General features: G+C 36.5%; 1 protein-coding gene across 1 annotated transcript in view; it reads left to right on the top strand.

Annotated features, from left to right (window-relative positions):
- Window positions 1–15104, top strand: part of ube2o (ubiquitin-conjugating enzyme E2O) — a 324768-nt gene that overhangs the window by 51441 nt on the left and 258223 nt on the right. Inside the window, exons 4-6 of the mRNA XM_079840703.1 lie at window positions 64–197; window positions 6567–6750; window positions 12040–12249. Coding sequence (XP_079696829.1) covers window positions 64–197; window positions 6567–6750; window positions 12040–12249 — 528 coding nt within the window. The remainder of the gene's footprint in view (window positions 1–63; window positions 198–6566; window positions 6751–12039; window positions 12250–15104) is intronic.

The following is a 15104-nucleotide window of genomic DNA, read 5'->3' on the forward strand; positions in this document are numbered from 1 at the left end:
GGGCAATACAGCTATACTGGTCTAACTGAGTTCTAACTGCATGAGTGTTTGTGTGATTTATAGTCCCTGCGGCCATCTTTTAAGAAGAGTGTGAGTCTACAGCATTCAAGTGAAGGATTATCAGACAGCAGTCCATCTACAAGGGACAGAAGAACGATATTCAGGAGGCAAACGTCACTCTCTCAGAGTATACGCAGGTAAACTTAACTATCCCAGATGAATGCTTGGATAAAGAACAGTGTTGGGAAGGTTACTTTGGAAATGTAACAGGTTACAGATTACAACGCGACGAAGGCTGCCGCAAGTCGAAAGCGACTCAAAATGCGCCCTCCGTTTTTTCAGGCAAAGGAAGGGTACAGCAGATGGAACCTTTGCACAACTTCGCAGCCTACCCTATCCCAGAATTCATAGCACACTGGTGACTACAGGATTTGACTGGTCCGCATTCCCACGGCACTCGATCAGATTTCTTGCGGCGCAGGTTTAAATTTCCCAGTGAAAGACGGTAGAGGTCAGTAACTCAAGTGTAGCCTGCACAACCGCTTGTACTTGAAGTAAACAAAACGTTTAGTGCATTCGTGGTTGAGCAACCTGGCAAGATAAACTTTAATTTCCCAATTTTAACTTGCATAAGTGTTATTTATTTCTCAACCATTCTCTCAAGAAGAGGAATCAGTCCATTCTCTCCTTTTTCGCTCTTTCTTTCTGTTTTCTTTTATCTTTCTTATTTCTGCACTTTCAAATTAGATCTGCGAGGGGCTGTTTTTTCGTCCCGCTCTCGCTATATGATCTATTCCGCACCGCACCCTCGCTCGTGCTTCAAATTCACTCCGTGCTCACGCGCTATAAATTATTTTATTCCCGACCCGACCGATCCAGCTAAATTTAGATTTCGTTTCCAGAATCTCTCTTTTAAGTGTCCCCTACAGAAAGAGAGAGAGAGAGACTGGGGATAACAGAAGTAAAAGGCTATGTTGGCCAAGCAATCATTTATTTATTTTTTCTTATCATAGCCTACTGTCAACACCGTAGCTAAAATATGTCACAGACAAAAATAGGCTAAATCAAATACGACATCTGTCACTCAAAACTATAAGTGAAAATGCAAATAAACGAAAACTGCTGACTTTACTGCAAAATAAAGTATTTTATATGAATGAATGAATAAATGAATGTCGCTCACTGACGACGGTCCATTATACCGAAAGTCTTCTCCAAAGGCTGAATGTAAAGTCTTGGCCGGGATGCACAGAACAATTTCTCTATATTATTATTGTTTTTTTTTTAATGCAAGTTATTTGTAAATTAAACCAAATAATTGCTGTCTATTGTTCATTTTCGTTAACTTGAAATGTGTAGGCTAAATAAAAGAGAAGTGGTTGTTCTGTACATTCTGTTTATTTTTGTATTGCAAGTTATAATTTGTAGGGGAGAGCAGGGCACAACCTAACGCTTTTTGACTTTTTCAGTTTGTGTAAATCCACTTGGGGTTCAGAGTATTTATTTTTTCCCACATTAATTGCACACATGTCTAGTAAAATTATGTGGTTTTGTTTGATTAATACAGTGTATACTTTTTTCTTGATTTACCCCGAAAGAATGGAAGTGAAATGTGATAACATGCCCCGTAGGTGGGGTACATTATAACAATGTAACATGACCAAATTACAGCTTAAAATGTTACCTGATATAATCAAAAAAATATACAAGACAAACTAAAATATTTTGTAAATAAAATAATGGCATTTTTTAATCATTAAAAATATAAGCATTTTTGAGTTTGAATACAAACACATCGCTAAATACAGCTATACAGCATAGTTCAATACATAATAATAATTAATAATATCTGAACATTAACTCTCAGTAATTATTCACCCTTTTCTCATGGTTTCTCAAAAGAATTCATAAAAGTATAGAATATAATGGCATATTTCTAATAGGGGCTCATTGTAACGCAGTCTTACAACGCACCCCATCTGCGCAACTGGGATTTAAACCGCAGCTCGTGTCTTCTGCTGGTTAGATCAGCATTAAAGAACCATCTCAACTGTTAAATAACAGATGTAAGATTACAACCCCAAATCAGAAAAAGTTGGGACAGTATGGAAAACGCAAATAAAAAAAAAGAAGTGATTTCTAAATTTACTTTGACTTGTATTTCATTGCAGACAATATGAACACAAAATATTTCATGTTTTGTCTGGTCAACTTCATGTCATTTGTAAATATGCATCCTTTCCTGTCATTCAGACCTGCAACACATTTAAAAAAAAGTTGGGACAGGAGCAATTTAGGGCTAGTAATGAGGTAAAATGGTTAAATAATGATGTGATGTCAACAGGTGATTGTAATTATGATTTGGTACAAAAGCAGCATCCAAGAAAGGTCTAATCCTTTAGGAGCAAAGATGGGCAGAGGATCGCCAGTTTGCCAACAAATACGTGAGAAAATTATTGAAATGTTTAAAAACAATGTTCCTCAAAGAAAGATAGGAAGAGATTTGGATATTTCACATTCAACAGTGCATAACATAATTAAAAGATTCAAGGAATCTGGAGGAATTTCAGTGCGTAAAGGACAAGGGCGCAAGCCTAAGCTGAACAACCGTGATCTCCGATCCCTCAGGCGGCACTGCATCAAGAATCGTCATTCATTTATAAGCGATATCACCACATGGGCTCAGGACTACTTTGGCAAACCTTTGTCAAGTACCACAATACGTAGTTACATCCACAATTGCCAGTTAAAACTGTACTGTGCCAAAAGGAAGCCCTATGTGTCCAGAAGCGCCGTCGACTTCTCTGGGCTCGGAGGCATCTGGGATGAACCATCACACAGTGGAAACGTGTACTGTGGTCAGATGAATCAGTAGTTGAGGTATTTTTTGTGAGGAACGGACGCTGTGTGCTCCGGACCAAAGAAGAAAAGGATCATCCAGACTGTTACCAGCAACAAGTCCAAAAGCCAGGGTCTGTCATGGTATGGGGTTGTGTCAGTGCCCTTGGCAAAGGTAACTTGCACTTCTGTGAAGGCACCATTAATGCTGAAAAGTACATAGAGATTTTGGAGTATAATATGCTGCCTTCAAGAAGACCTCTTTTCCAGGGACGTCCATGCATATTTCAACAAGACAATGCAAAACCACATTCTGCACACATTACAAAGTCCTGGCTGCGGAGGAAGAGGGTACGGGTACTTGACTTGCCTGCCTGCAGTCCCGACCTGTCTCCAATATAGAATGTGTGGCGCATTTTGAAGCGCAAAATGCGACAACGAAGACCCCATACTGTTGCCCACCTTAAGACTTGTTTGCAGGACGAATGGGACAAAATTACACCTGAAACACTTCATCACTTGGTGTCTTCAGTCCCTAAACGTCTTTTAAGTGTTGTGAAAAGGAATGGCAACATTACAAAGTGGTAAATGCTTTACTGTCCCAACTTTTTTTGAAATGTGTTGCAGGTCTGAATGACAGGAGAAGATGCATATTTACAAATGACATGAAGTTGACCAGACAAAACATGAAATATTTTTTGTTCATATTATCTGCAATGAAATACAAGTCAAAGTAAATTTAGAAATCGCTTCTTGTTTTTTTTATTCACACCTGAGCTAATGCCTGATATATTGTGACAAACGAACACTCAGACAGAAGCTCGCACATCACGTGAATATCGCGCGCAGAGAGGAGCGCAGAAACGCCGTCCTGTGACTAAAGTAAAGTCACTAAAGTAGCTTAGAAACTCAACCGTTATAGGCATGCATTTTAATACCTTTGAAGTACAAACCACAGCTTCATAATGAATAGAGACGGTATGAGTAATTCACAAACACCATCACTCTCTCATTAATGCATTCAAATAAATGTAATGTAGGCCTACTGTGCTAATTTATCTTTATCTGATGTACAACAAGCAGAATCCCATAGACAATAACTGCTGAAAGTCAACCGTTTCCTAAGTTCAGAAAGAAATGCACTTTTTCATTAGAAAAAAAATTCCTCCTTTAATAGTAGAAAATATTTAAAGTTTTAAAGTTAAAAAAAGGTATAGGAGAAAATAGGGACTGAATAGATGTGGGGGGAGGGTTATCTTATATATTACCCTCCATTACTAATTGGAGTGGTGGCAATGGTAATCAATGGCAATCATTACATAGGAAAAAAGGGGAAGGAGAAGGAGACTAATACAATGAGGGCAGTATGATGGAGGTGGTGGTGGTGATGGCAATGAAGATGGTAATAAATAATTAATGGTTAATTTGCTTATGCATACACACACACTCACACCCACACACCTATACGTTTACACATTTTCATTTCACTTCTGGACTTATGGAATTACTAGATTACTATATTGTTTATTGCTAGATTGTTTATTACTAGATTGTTAATTACTGCACTATTTTGGTCTATCTGTTGAAGGGGAGAAGAAAAAAAAAAAAAAAAGTGTGTATAAAGTCATAATTGAATTGTGAGATATAAAGTCAGAATCATGTGTAAAAAGTCAGATTTGCGTGTAAAAAGTCAGAATTGCGTGTATAAAGTCAGAATTGCGGGATAGTCAGATTTAAATTGTGTGATAGTCAGATTTGAATTGTGTATATAAAGTCAGAATTGCGTGTATAAAGTCAGAATTGCGTGTATAAAGTCAGAATTGTGTATATAAAGTCAGAGTTGTGTGTATAAAGTCAGAATTGCGTATATAAAGTCAGAATTGTGTGATAGTCAGATTTAAATTGTGTGATAGTCAGATTTGAATTGTGTATATAAAGTCAGAATTGTGTGATAGTCAGATTTGAATTGTGTGTATAAAGTCAGAATTGTGTGATAGTCAGATTTAAATTGTGTGAAAGTCAGATTTGAATTGTGTATATAAAGTCAGAATTGCGTGTACAAAGTCAGAATTGTGTGTATAAAGTTAGAATTGTATGACAGTCAGATTTGAATTGTGTGTATAAAGTCAGAATTGTGTATATATATTCAGAATTGTGTATATAAAGTCAGAATTGCGTGTATAAAGTCAGAATTGTGTGTATAAAGTCAGAATTGTGTGATAGTCAGATTTGAACTGTGTATAAAGTCAGAATTGTGTGTATAAAGTCAGAATTGTGTGATAGTCAGATTTGAATTGTGTGATATAAAGTCAGAATTGTGTGATATAAAGCCAGAATTGTGTGTATAAAGTCAGAATTGTGTGTATAAAGTCAGAATTATGTGTATAAAGTCAAAAAAAAAGAGAAAAAATGGAAAAGGGGAAAAAAATGTGCCTTTTTGACAATGACTTGTGTTTATAAATAGCCCCGTTCCTTACTTTAAAGTACAAACCTTATCAGTGAACTTACTCAAAAACCTTATGGGGGCCATTTTGTGAAACAGTGACGTCATCACACCACGTCCCGCACGGGAAAGCCTAGAAGGGAAACAAGCAAATGTATTTATTGTTATTTTATTGTGAGATTTTGCCTCACTTTCTACCATTGCTGTACCCCTTCTAGCCACAACTCTTCTTCTCCGTTTTTAATTACAGCGCCACATACTGGTCTGCCATGTATACTACCTTGTTTGGAGTCAGTTTCAGTGCTCTCATGTGTACGCAGATATTTATTGAAATGAGGGGGAAAAAAAACACTGGATAGGGAAAGCTCTGGCTTCATATGGACAGGGCCTTAGAGTGGCCTTTTATTGTGGCCAGCCTAAGGCACACCTGTGCAATAATAATGCTGTCTAATAAGCATCTTGATATGCCACACCTGAGGTGGATGGATTAACTCTGCAAAGGAGTTAGTGCTCACGTTTAGATGCGTTTAGCTGTATACGTAAAAATTATGTACCGTATCTGCGTTTCATCCACACGGATCCGGCGTTTTGGGAGCATGAAACCGATATTTTTTGAAACCAGGTCCCAGAGTGGATAAATCTGAAAACGTCACCCTTGCGTTTTCGTGTGTACAGCCAATCCGTATATTTTGTGAAACGGTGATGTCATCACACCACATCCCGCACGGGAAAGACTAGAAAGGGATATCAACTACGGGCACTGGGCATGCGCACATCAATATTGCGTCATTTAATTCCTGTATTTGCATTATTGTAAGGGTAGGTTTAGGGTTGGGGTAGGTGTAGGCGTTAATAAAACATTATCTGGTAAGTAGCATAGTTATTTATTGTTATTTTATTGTGAGATTTTCCCTTACTTCCTGCCAGTGCTGTACCCCTTCAAGCCACAACTCTTCTTCTCCGTTTTTAGTGTATTTCTGTGGCAGAATTACAGCACCACATACTGACCTGGCATGTATACTACATCGTTTTGAGTCGGTTTCAGTGCTCACGTGTGTACGCAAATATTTCTTGAAACAAGGAAAAAAAAAGATTGGATAGGGAAAGCTCTTGCTTCGTGTGGACGGGGCCTTAGACAGATTTGTGAACAATATTTGAGAGAAATAGGCCTTTTGTGTACATAGAAAACGTCTAAGATCTTTGAGTTCAGCTCATGAAAAATGGAGGCAACGATAATGCTTGGACCCTGATCATTAGTTTTCTTAATTTTTTTTTCTGAACACAGGGGTACAGCTCAGTGGTTTGGAGTGGGCAGTGATGGTGAATCCAAGCAGCATGAATGGCACAGAAAGAGCCTCCGACACTGCAGTCAAAGATATGGCAAACTGAAGCCCCAGTATTGTGAGCAGAATGAGGCAGCCAGCCTGGACTATGGCCCGGAGTCACCTGTGGCCCCCAGAATGCCAAAGGTGTCATACATGTACAAGTTTTTACTGCAATTAAATTATTGTAGTTAATGTACAACGAATAGAAAAGCTGTTTCTTACTTTTAGACTAGTCAACAATTTGGTTACAAAATTTGTTTAAACATCAGTGAAATTAGTCATAGCACATATTCCTAGCTCATTCAGGACATGTTTTTGCATTGTCTGCACAGTTTCTTTTGGTCCAGATGGGGTGTCTTTGGTTGATACGTTATGTTTTGCTGTTTTTTATTTATTTATTTTCTGTGCTATACACAACATGTTGAAAAACATTCACCTTTAAAAAAAAATGTGTTCTGTTACATTCCCATGCACTCCATCTAGCTGTTTTTAAAAGCAATACAGTGTCCTGTGTGAACTGCTCCTTGGGCATTCTGTCCTGCCTACTTTTTATAGCTGGGGCTAGGCTGACTGCAGGCTAGCAAAAACATTAAAAGAGGTTATTATGGAATTTTCATATCGGTATGTAAAGACATGAAATTTTTTCCTTTTTTTATATTAACTGCATATATTATCTCAATATGATTGTATGACTTTGTATTTTTTATTTATATTCATGGCTAGTAACTCTTACAGTTAAGAGCTCTGATTAGTATACCGTATTTCCTAAAATAAATGCCTATAGTCAATTAAACGCTGGGCCTCTGATAGTGGCCGGGGGCATGGCCAGCACGAACAAATAAAGGCCGGTCTTAAATTAAGGCCGGGGAATAATTAGTGTGGATAATCTCCTAAATGCCTTTCATTTAATGTGCATTCAAGTTCATCGTAATGTACAATAGGGTTGTGCCGAAGGAGCGAAACCATCGCGAGTGCGACGTACACTAATCCTGGTCTCTTCTATAGTTAACCTAAACACTTTGCATGGATTGCTCTGTAAATGAAATTGAGAATATAACTGATGCATACATGCTATTTTAAATACTGTAGTCTATGAGAGATGTGTGGTGTGTTAGTCTGTGAAAATACCGTGTCAGACAGGCTACACTAATGATCTTGACAATCTCTTAGCCTCTTGTCTTTTTTACACATCTTGCTCTGCATTTAACTTAAAATATATTATTTTGTACAAGAAAACAGCATAAGCTTAAAAATAAATTATGTTATTGAAATATTGTAAAGTGGTCATGTGAACTACACGAACGAACGTAAAAAAAAAAATGCAAAATCAAAATTGAATAGCTCCATAACGGATTGAGAAAAGTGCGCGCAATGAGTAATTAGTTGGTTTGGAAAAATAACTAATTATAGTTTTTAAGTAGAAAATAATATTTATGTAAAGATATATATATCAAAATAAAAAGTGCTAAAGGAACACAACTCTTCTTAAGTGGAAGGAAGCTTTTTTCCCTTCACGTGGAATATAGAAAGCACATTAGTTGGGTTAGTAAAATAACGAAATTATAGTGTTTATATCGAGTCTATAAAACACGAAAGAACAACAAATATATCGGTGAGAACACTCGTTTAAACAGCATACACACCGGGACATTTGACTGCAAATCACATTTTTTCACAATGTTGATTCTTCTTGCAATCGTAATGCAATGGACTGTGGCCTAAATTAAATCTTTAAATAAAAGGTTTACACAGTCATATAAAATAAACGAGCTTGTACAGCGACAGGAAATAAAAATTAATGCAAAAAACCTGCCTACCTTAACAGAGCATGTGAGCAAAGCAAAGCGGAGCTTCATTCATGAACCGCTCACCGGTAAAATGCTGTGAGCTCAAATCCTGCTCCGACATGACATTTCTCTGTAGCCTACTATACTTGTAGCCATTAAAACACGTAATTAGTTTCAGTTTAAATATGATAATGTTATTTTTTTATTTCATTTACGTTGAAAAGTGAAAAGGACGCTAGGCATGTGCCGGTATCAAATTTTCATGTTGCGGTTAATTGCTGAAGCTTTTATCACGGTATATGGTATTATCACAATATTTAAGTTGCAAAAAAAGTGTTGTCATACTATAACAGGTTTAATAACTTTCTTATAACAAAAGAACCAAACATTTAAATACAATAAAGCAATACACAAAAATGTTTAAAGTAAACATATTTAAAACTGATTAAGTGCAAAAGAATTATAAAGAACAATAGGTAACACTTTACAATAATGTCTCACCAGTTAATGCATTAACATTAACAAGGAATGAATAGCTAAATTTTTACAGAAGTTATTCTTCTTTGATAATGTTAGTTTAAAAAAAAGCAACGGTTAGTGTAAGCTCAGGTCCATTAAATAATACATTTACAACTTTTGATTTTAATAATGTTAATAAATGCTGAAATTTACATTTTAACTAGGATTAATACATGCTTTAGAATTAATTTTCATTGTCAGTTTGTTAATGAATGAACTAATGTTAAATAATAGAGCCTTTATTGTAAAGTGTGTGACTGAACAACAGTCAGAACATATTCAAACAATATTTAGGGCATGTAATTTAGTCCAGATTAAAATATAAAATGTTTAAGTTTGAAAATGAATAGCCTTAAGTCTTTTCACCGTATCGTTTTGTTTACGAGGGTTACCGGGGAAACGGCTGCGTTTCTGCTGTTCCGTCAGCGCCCTCTGCTGTCAAAAGCTGCGTCTCATTTCGAAAGGTTGCATCCTCCAGAGGTCGCATTTGAAGGCTGCATGTGTCATCAAGGCTGTCTCATTTCAGAAAAGTAAGTAGGACACTCCGAATGCAACCTTCAAATGCGCCCTTCTTTTCAGGAATTCGGAGTGTGCATGAGGTGTATCCTTCGCTGCTGCAGATAACCCACAATTCTTTGCGTCGCCATTAAAGGATTAGTTCACTTTCAAATAAACTTTTGCTTATAATTTACTCACCCCCTTGTCCTCCAAGATATCCATGTCTTTCTGTCTTCAGTCGAAAAGAAATGAAGATTTTTGATGAAAACATTTCAGGATCTTTCTCCATATAATGGAAGTCAATGGCTTCCAAACGGTTCAAGGTCCAAATGAGAGGTTCAGTACAGCTTCAAACGGGCTTTAAACCACTTCAAACGGTACCAGACGATCAATAAGGGTCTTATCTAGCGAAACGATCGGTCATTTTTTTAAAAATAAATAAAGTTTAAGTTTTATAAGCTCAAATGCTCGACTTGCTCTGTTCAGTGATGCGCGCTTGTGACGTCACGTAAAACGCAATTATGTTGAAAAGGTCACGCTAGACGCAGGCGGAAGTACAGAGTCAGTGTTTACAAATGAGCGGAAGGAGGACCGTATCCACATATTCAAATGTCTTTGCGCCTGCGTGACCTTTTCAACGTAATTGCGTTTTACGTGACGTCACGAGCGCGCATCACTGAACAGAGCAAGGCGAGCATTTGTGCTTATAAAACTTAAACTTTATTTATTTAAAAAAAAAAGACCAATCGTTTCGCTAGATAAGACCCTTATTGATCGTCTGGTACCGTTTGATGTGGTTTAAAGCCCTTTTGAAGCTGTACTGAACCTCTCATTTGGACCTTGAACCGTTTGGAAGCCATTGACTTCCATTTTATATGGAGAAAGATCCTGAAATGTTTTCATCAAAAATCTTCATTTCTTTTCGACTGAAGACAGAAAGACATGGATATCTTGGATGACAAGGGGGTGAGTAAATTATAAGCAAAAGTTTATTTGAAAGTGAACTAATCCTTTAACAACCGTCATGTTTTTTAAATGTTATTTGAAAAAATGGCGCCACCGGCAGATATACATGCAAGCGAAGATGTGGTGTTTAAACTTAAGTAGTTTCAAGCTTGTTTTTGTTTTAAGCTGTATTACCTCAAATATATAGTTGTGGTAAACAGGATTAGAAGTGTTTAGTGATTTTTAAAAGTTTAGAACAGAACTTTGCTGTCAAGGCAAGAAACATTTCATAGTCATTTTCAAGTTATAAATAATTTTCATTCATATAACTGGTGTGAGAGCGCAACTCCACTGTGAACGTGTTGGCATAGCAACTTGATACTTCCTGCCTGTCTGTCCTACGGAGCACGTCTCGTTTTATTCTGATTAAAGCCACTCTGTATACCGCATCCTTCACAGGATGTGTCCTCCAGAGGAGGCTGCCTTCAAAATTAAATGAAATGAGACACAGCTAAAGAGTGAATGTGCACTTCAGCGTGTCTCCTTCACTAGTTCTGCCATGTGCTCAGCTCATGCACGGTCTGTTTACATCAGTGCGCGTTCCTCTTTGACGTGTTGTTCATTTTAAACGGTTGATGGGTAAAGTATTCTTAAAATGCATTCTAAAAATCTGAATAATTCGTAATAAATAATTATTCACGGTATTTTGAAGTGCCCATGATAACAATATTGTGCATGTTCATTATTGCGGTATATCGTATTACTGTAACTTCAATAAGTTTTGTTTTGTTGAAAGCCTTTCTTTAAAGTGAATTTCGTTTTGTATAAATTGTATCTTAATTTTAATCTATGTTTTATCAACCAAATTGCCCTGATTTAATAAATAATAAGCAAATAGCCTAAAACAGACAATGACATGGAAGCGGAGGCGGCGGCGCGTGAACAACGGCTTTAATGAACTAGCCTACTAGAAAAGAAAAAAAAACTTTAGTCAGGGGCAGCCCTTACTATTTATTTCAGATAGACCTATATTTGATCCAGCATGTCACAAAGGGAGTTCTGGGTTGAGCGCGCGGTGCTGAGCGGAATGAGCTTCAGAAATGAACGGAATCTTCAGAAAGGCGCTCTCTCCACTTGAGGAAATATTACCGCTCTACGCACACACCGCAACAGTCACAATATGACCTCATGTATGTTTTAAAAACATAATTCAACTTATAAATAATACTTTTTAATGGGCCACTTAAAATGTTTATTACAAATAAATTATTAAATTCTAAAAATGAATAAAATTAACAAAAATTTGCATTGCATTTTGCAATCCTTTGAAACCACCCCACTTCCCACGCCCCTGATGATATCTGTCCTCTGGAACGCTATCGCTTTTCATTTAAAACGGTTTATTTAAAACAATTATTTTTTTCAAATAGATGGAATTCGAAATACAGGCCTGCCCCTAATAAAAGCCTGCTTCAAATAAAAGCCTGTGACCTTCTGCAGTTCAGGTAAATAAAGGCCCCGCCTTTTATTTGAGGAAATACGGTATTTATTTGGTTTATGGATGCATAAGTTTCTATGTAGCGCTGAATCATTTAATAAGATATTAAAGTCAGTTAATATGTGGGTATTTTAATACAGTGCCATCACTACTACTAAATCATAGTCTTGGTCTCTGTTGCTTAAGATTGTGGATCCTTTGGCTCGTGGGCGGCAGTTCCGTTATGAAGAGTCTGAGCGACCGAGGACACCCCATACAGCATATCCTCCTTTGACCCCAGGTGTGACCTCTCTCTGCTCGTTCACCAGTCAGCGCTCTGGTTACATACGCTTTCCGAGGAGAAAAAGAGAATCTGTGGCTCGTATGAGCCTCCGTGCTGCGTCCAACCTTCTTAAGGTGTGTTTGTCACCATGGAAAGTCTATATCACACCTCTGTAGATATTTAAATAGTGTTTAAGATTGTTTTGCATGTTAGCATTCACCTCCATGTAAGGTGCTTGTATGTGTATGTGTAGTTCACCTAAAAATGAAAATTCTGTCATTTACTCATCCTCATGTCGTTCTAAACCAAACCTTCTGTCCCTCCTTTAACAGTCAATGCAACTACTTTGACCCTTCAAAAAGTTAATAAATTGTGGTTTAGGTTCTGAAGAGACGCGGTCACTTTATATGATAAACAGATTTAATTTAGGCTTTTATTCACATATAAACATTCATCAACACCCATATCAGAAATGGTAAACATAAGCTCCAGCATGCTTGCTAGAAGTACGAGAACCAAATGAGGTTCATTCTCGTGTTCATTCTCAGCACTTTTGTGCCAAAGAGGTTTGTTCTAGCATGTATGAGTATGTAGCAAATATGATTGAGCTTCTGTTTCTGTTCGCTGATCATTGTTTATATGTGAACTAAATGTGTATTTGGACTAAACCGCTCTATTCATAAGGATTCGTTTTTTAAGATCTCTTTGTGAACTTTTTGATGTGACAAAGTGGTAGTTGCGTAGACTTTCAATGGAGGGACCGAAATCTCTCAGATTTCATTTAAATATCCTTGTTTGTTTCGAAGATAAACGAAAATCTTACTGGTTTGGAATGACATGAAGATGAGTAAATTTTTTTTTTTTTTAATTTTGGGTGAACTAACCCTTTAAAGGGATATTTCACCCTAAAATGAAAATTAATTCATAATTTACTCACCCTGGTTTTGTTCTAATGCCGTTTTCCCTTCTTTCTTTAATGGACCACAAAAGGGTAATACAAAAAAAAAGTCCCTCTCACCCTCATCCATATAATGGCAGTGAACAGATGCTAAAGTATCACAGAATAATCCCATGCAACACTTTATATTCCATGTGTTTTGGGGGTAAAGGATTTGATGAAAAACAAACTGAAATTTAATGTATTTCTTAACGGAAATCCTGACCTTGGCTGTTGGTCTTCTGTGTACGGCTATGTGACGTGTGCATTCGTGAGACTCTATTAGCATCACAGTTCACTCTCTCTTGCCCAGAAAAGGCAAACTTTTGTGGGAAATCAAGATTAACAAAAAACATAGCATGAAATACAATCCATGTACCTTCTTCTTTTATGTGAAAATATCCATTGTGTTCGTCGTAGGGCTGTGCAATTAATCGTAATTGATTTGGCTTCCAGTGATTATGAAAACAAGATAATAAAGGTAAAACTACTTTTGTGTTGCTGCCTCGTTCAGCTATGTGCTTTCGATCCTCCCCAAGCCAAACTTAACATCTTTGACTGCGGGACATGCACATGCTCTAAGACTGAGCTGAAAGCGCATAAGTAAGTATACTGTGGGCTTCGGATTCGTGCCTAAACGGTCAAATAGCCTACACTCAAAAATGTCAAACTGACATTTTAGTAAGTATCCTCGTAAACATTTGGTTAAGTGAATGTAAACAGTTGAGAAAGTGTTTGAAACTAGTGTGTAACAGTATATTGGATCCGTGGATTCAGTCTTAAACTGACAGCAGCCCAATATTACTGCTTCAGTCTTTGTCATTATTGTTAATCAAACAACAAAAGATGAAGATAAAATCACTCACTGCTCATGAATAAATAATTGCTTCAGCTTTAAAAAGGACCAGGCTGTACGAAATGCCGAATTGGACATTCAAGACTCACTCATTCATATTTATTGAAGGGGGAAGAGAAACCGGTTTGTGATTTGGGTAAGAATTTCATGAGTGTAAAACATATTTTAATAGAATGTCCTTTTTTAGATAATATTAGACAACGGTTTTACTCAGAAAACACATAAGTGGACATTTTTAAAACCGTTTCTCCTGGAGTAATTTTAGAATTTTTGTCAAATATTCAATTGAAAGATTCTATGCAATTGTTGTTATTATTACTGTTGTTGTTATTGGTATATAAGCCTGATTTTGTATAGTGGTTTTTTGTAAGACAAAATTGTTAAATTATTGTAAACAATGTATTGAAGTGATACTGCGGATTGCCACGAATATAGCCATTACTGCTGTTATGGCATTAAATCATAAATAAATTAGCTTTAATAAGGATTAATATATATGTATACAGTGAAAACTGTGCAGTGTTATTTTACATTTGATTACTTTTTTCAGTTTCTTTTGTAGGCTATTTACTTTTTTATTTTTATTTTATTTTTTTACTTTATTTTGAAAGGTTTTACATTTTTTTACATTTAAACCAAAATGAACATAAAATAAACAAACAAACAAACAGATAGACCGACCAATGCAATGAAACACTATAATGTGAAGCCATAATACCATGAAACATGTTCCCTTGACACATGTTAAATGAGATATTTATATATATATTATATAATATAAATGGCATCTACTTATTGAAGAAAGTTTTCCATTTCTTCCAGTAACCTTCCCTTTTTCCGAAGCATGCCTTAATGAAAAGGTCAGTTTCTCCATGTTGTATATTTCGTTTGTAATTTCTATCCACTGCGATGAGGTAGGAGGGTCTATGTTCAGCCATTTACGTGTAATGGCCTTCTTGCTTGCTGCTTGTAAGATTTGTAGCAGATATCTGTCTTCCTTTCTTGTCCCATTTGGTATATTTCCAAGGTAAAACACAGAAAATGTCTCTTCTAGTTGTAGTCCCAATATCATTTTTATATATCTAATAATATCTGTCCAGTAAGGGGTGATCTTAGAACATCCCCAAAAGATGTGAAAATGCCCTGCTGATTTCTGTCCACATTTCCTCCAGCAATTGCCATGTTGAGAATTTTTA

The sequence above is a fragment of the Gobio gobio genome (genome assembly GCF_949357685.1).
Source record: "Gobio gobio genome assembly, chromosome: 17".
In the NCBI taxonomy this organism is placed as follows: Eukaryota; Metazoa; Chordata; class Actinopteri; order Cypriniformes; family Gobionidae; genus Gobio; species Gobio gobio.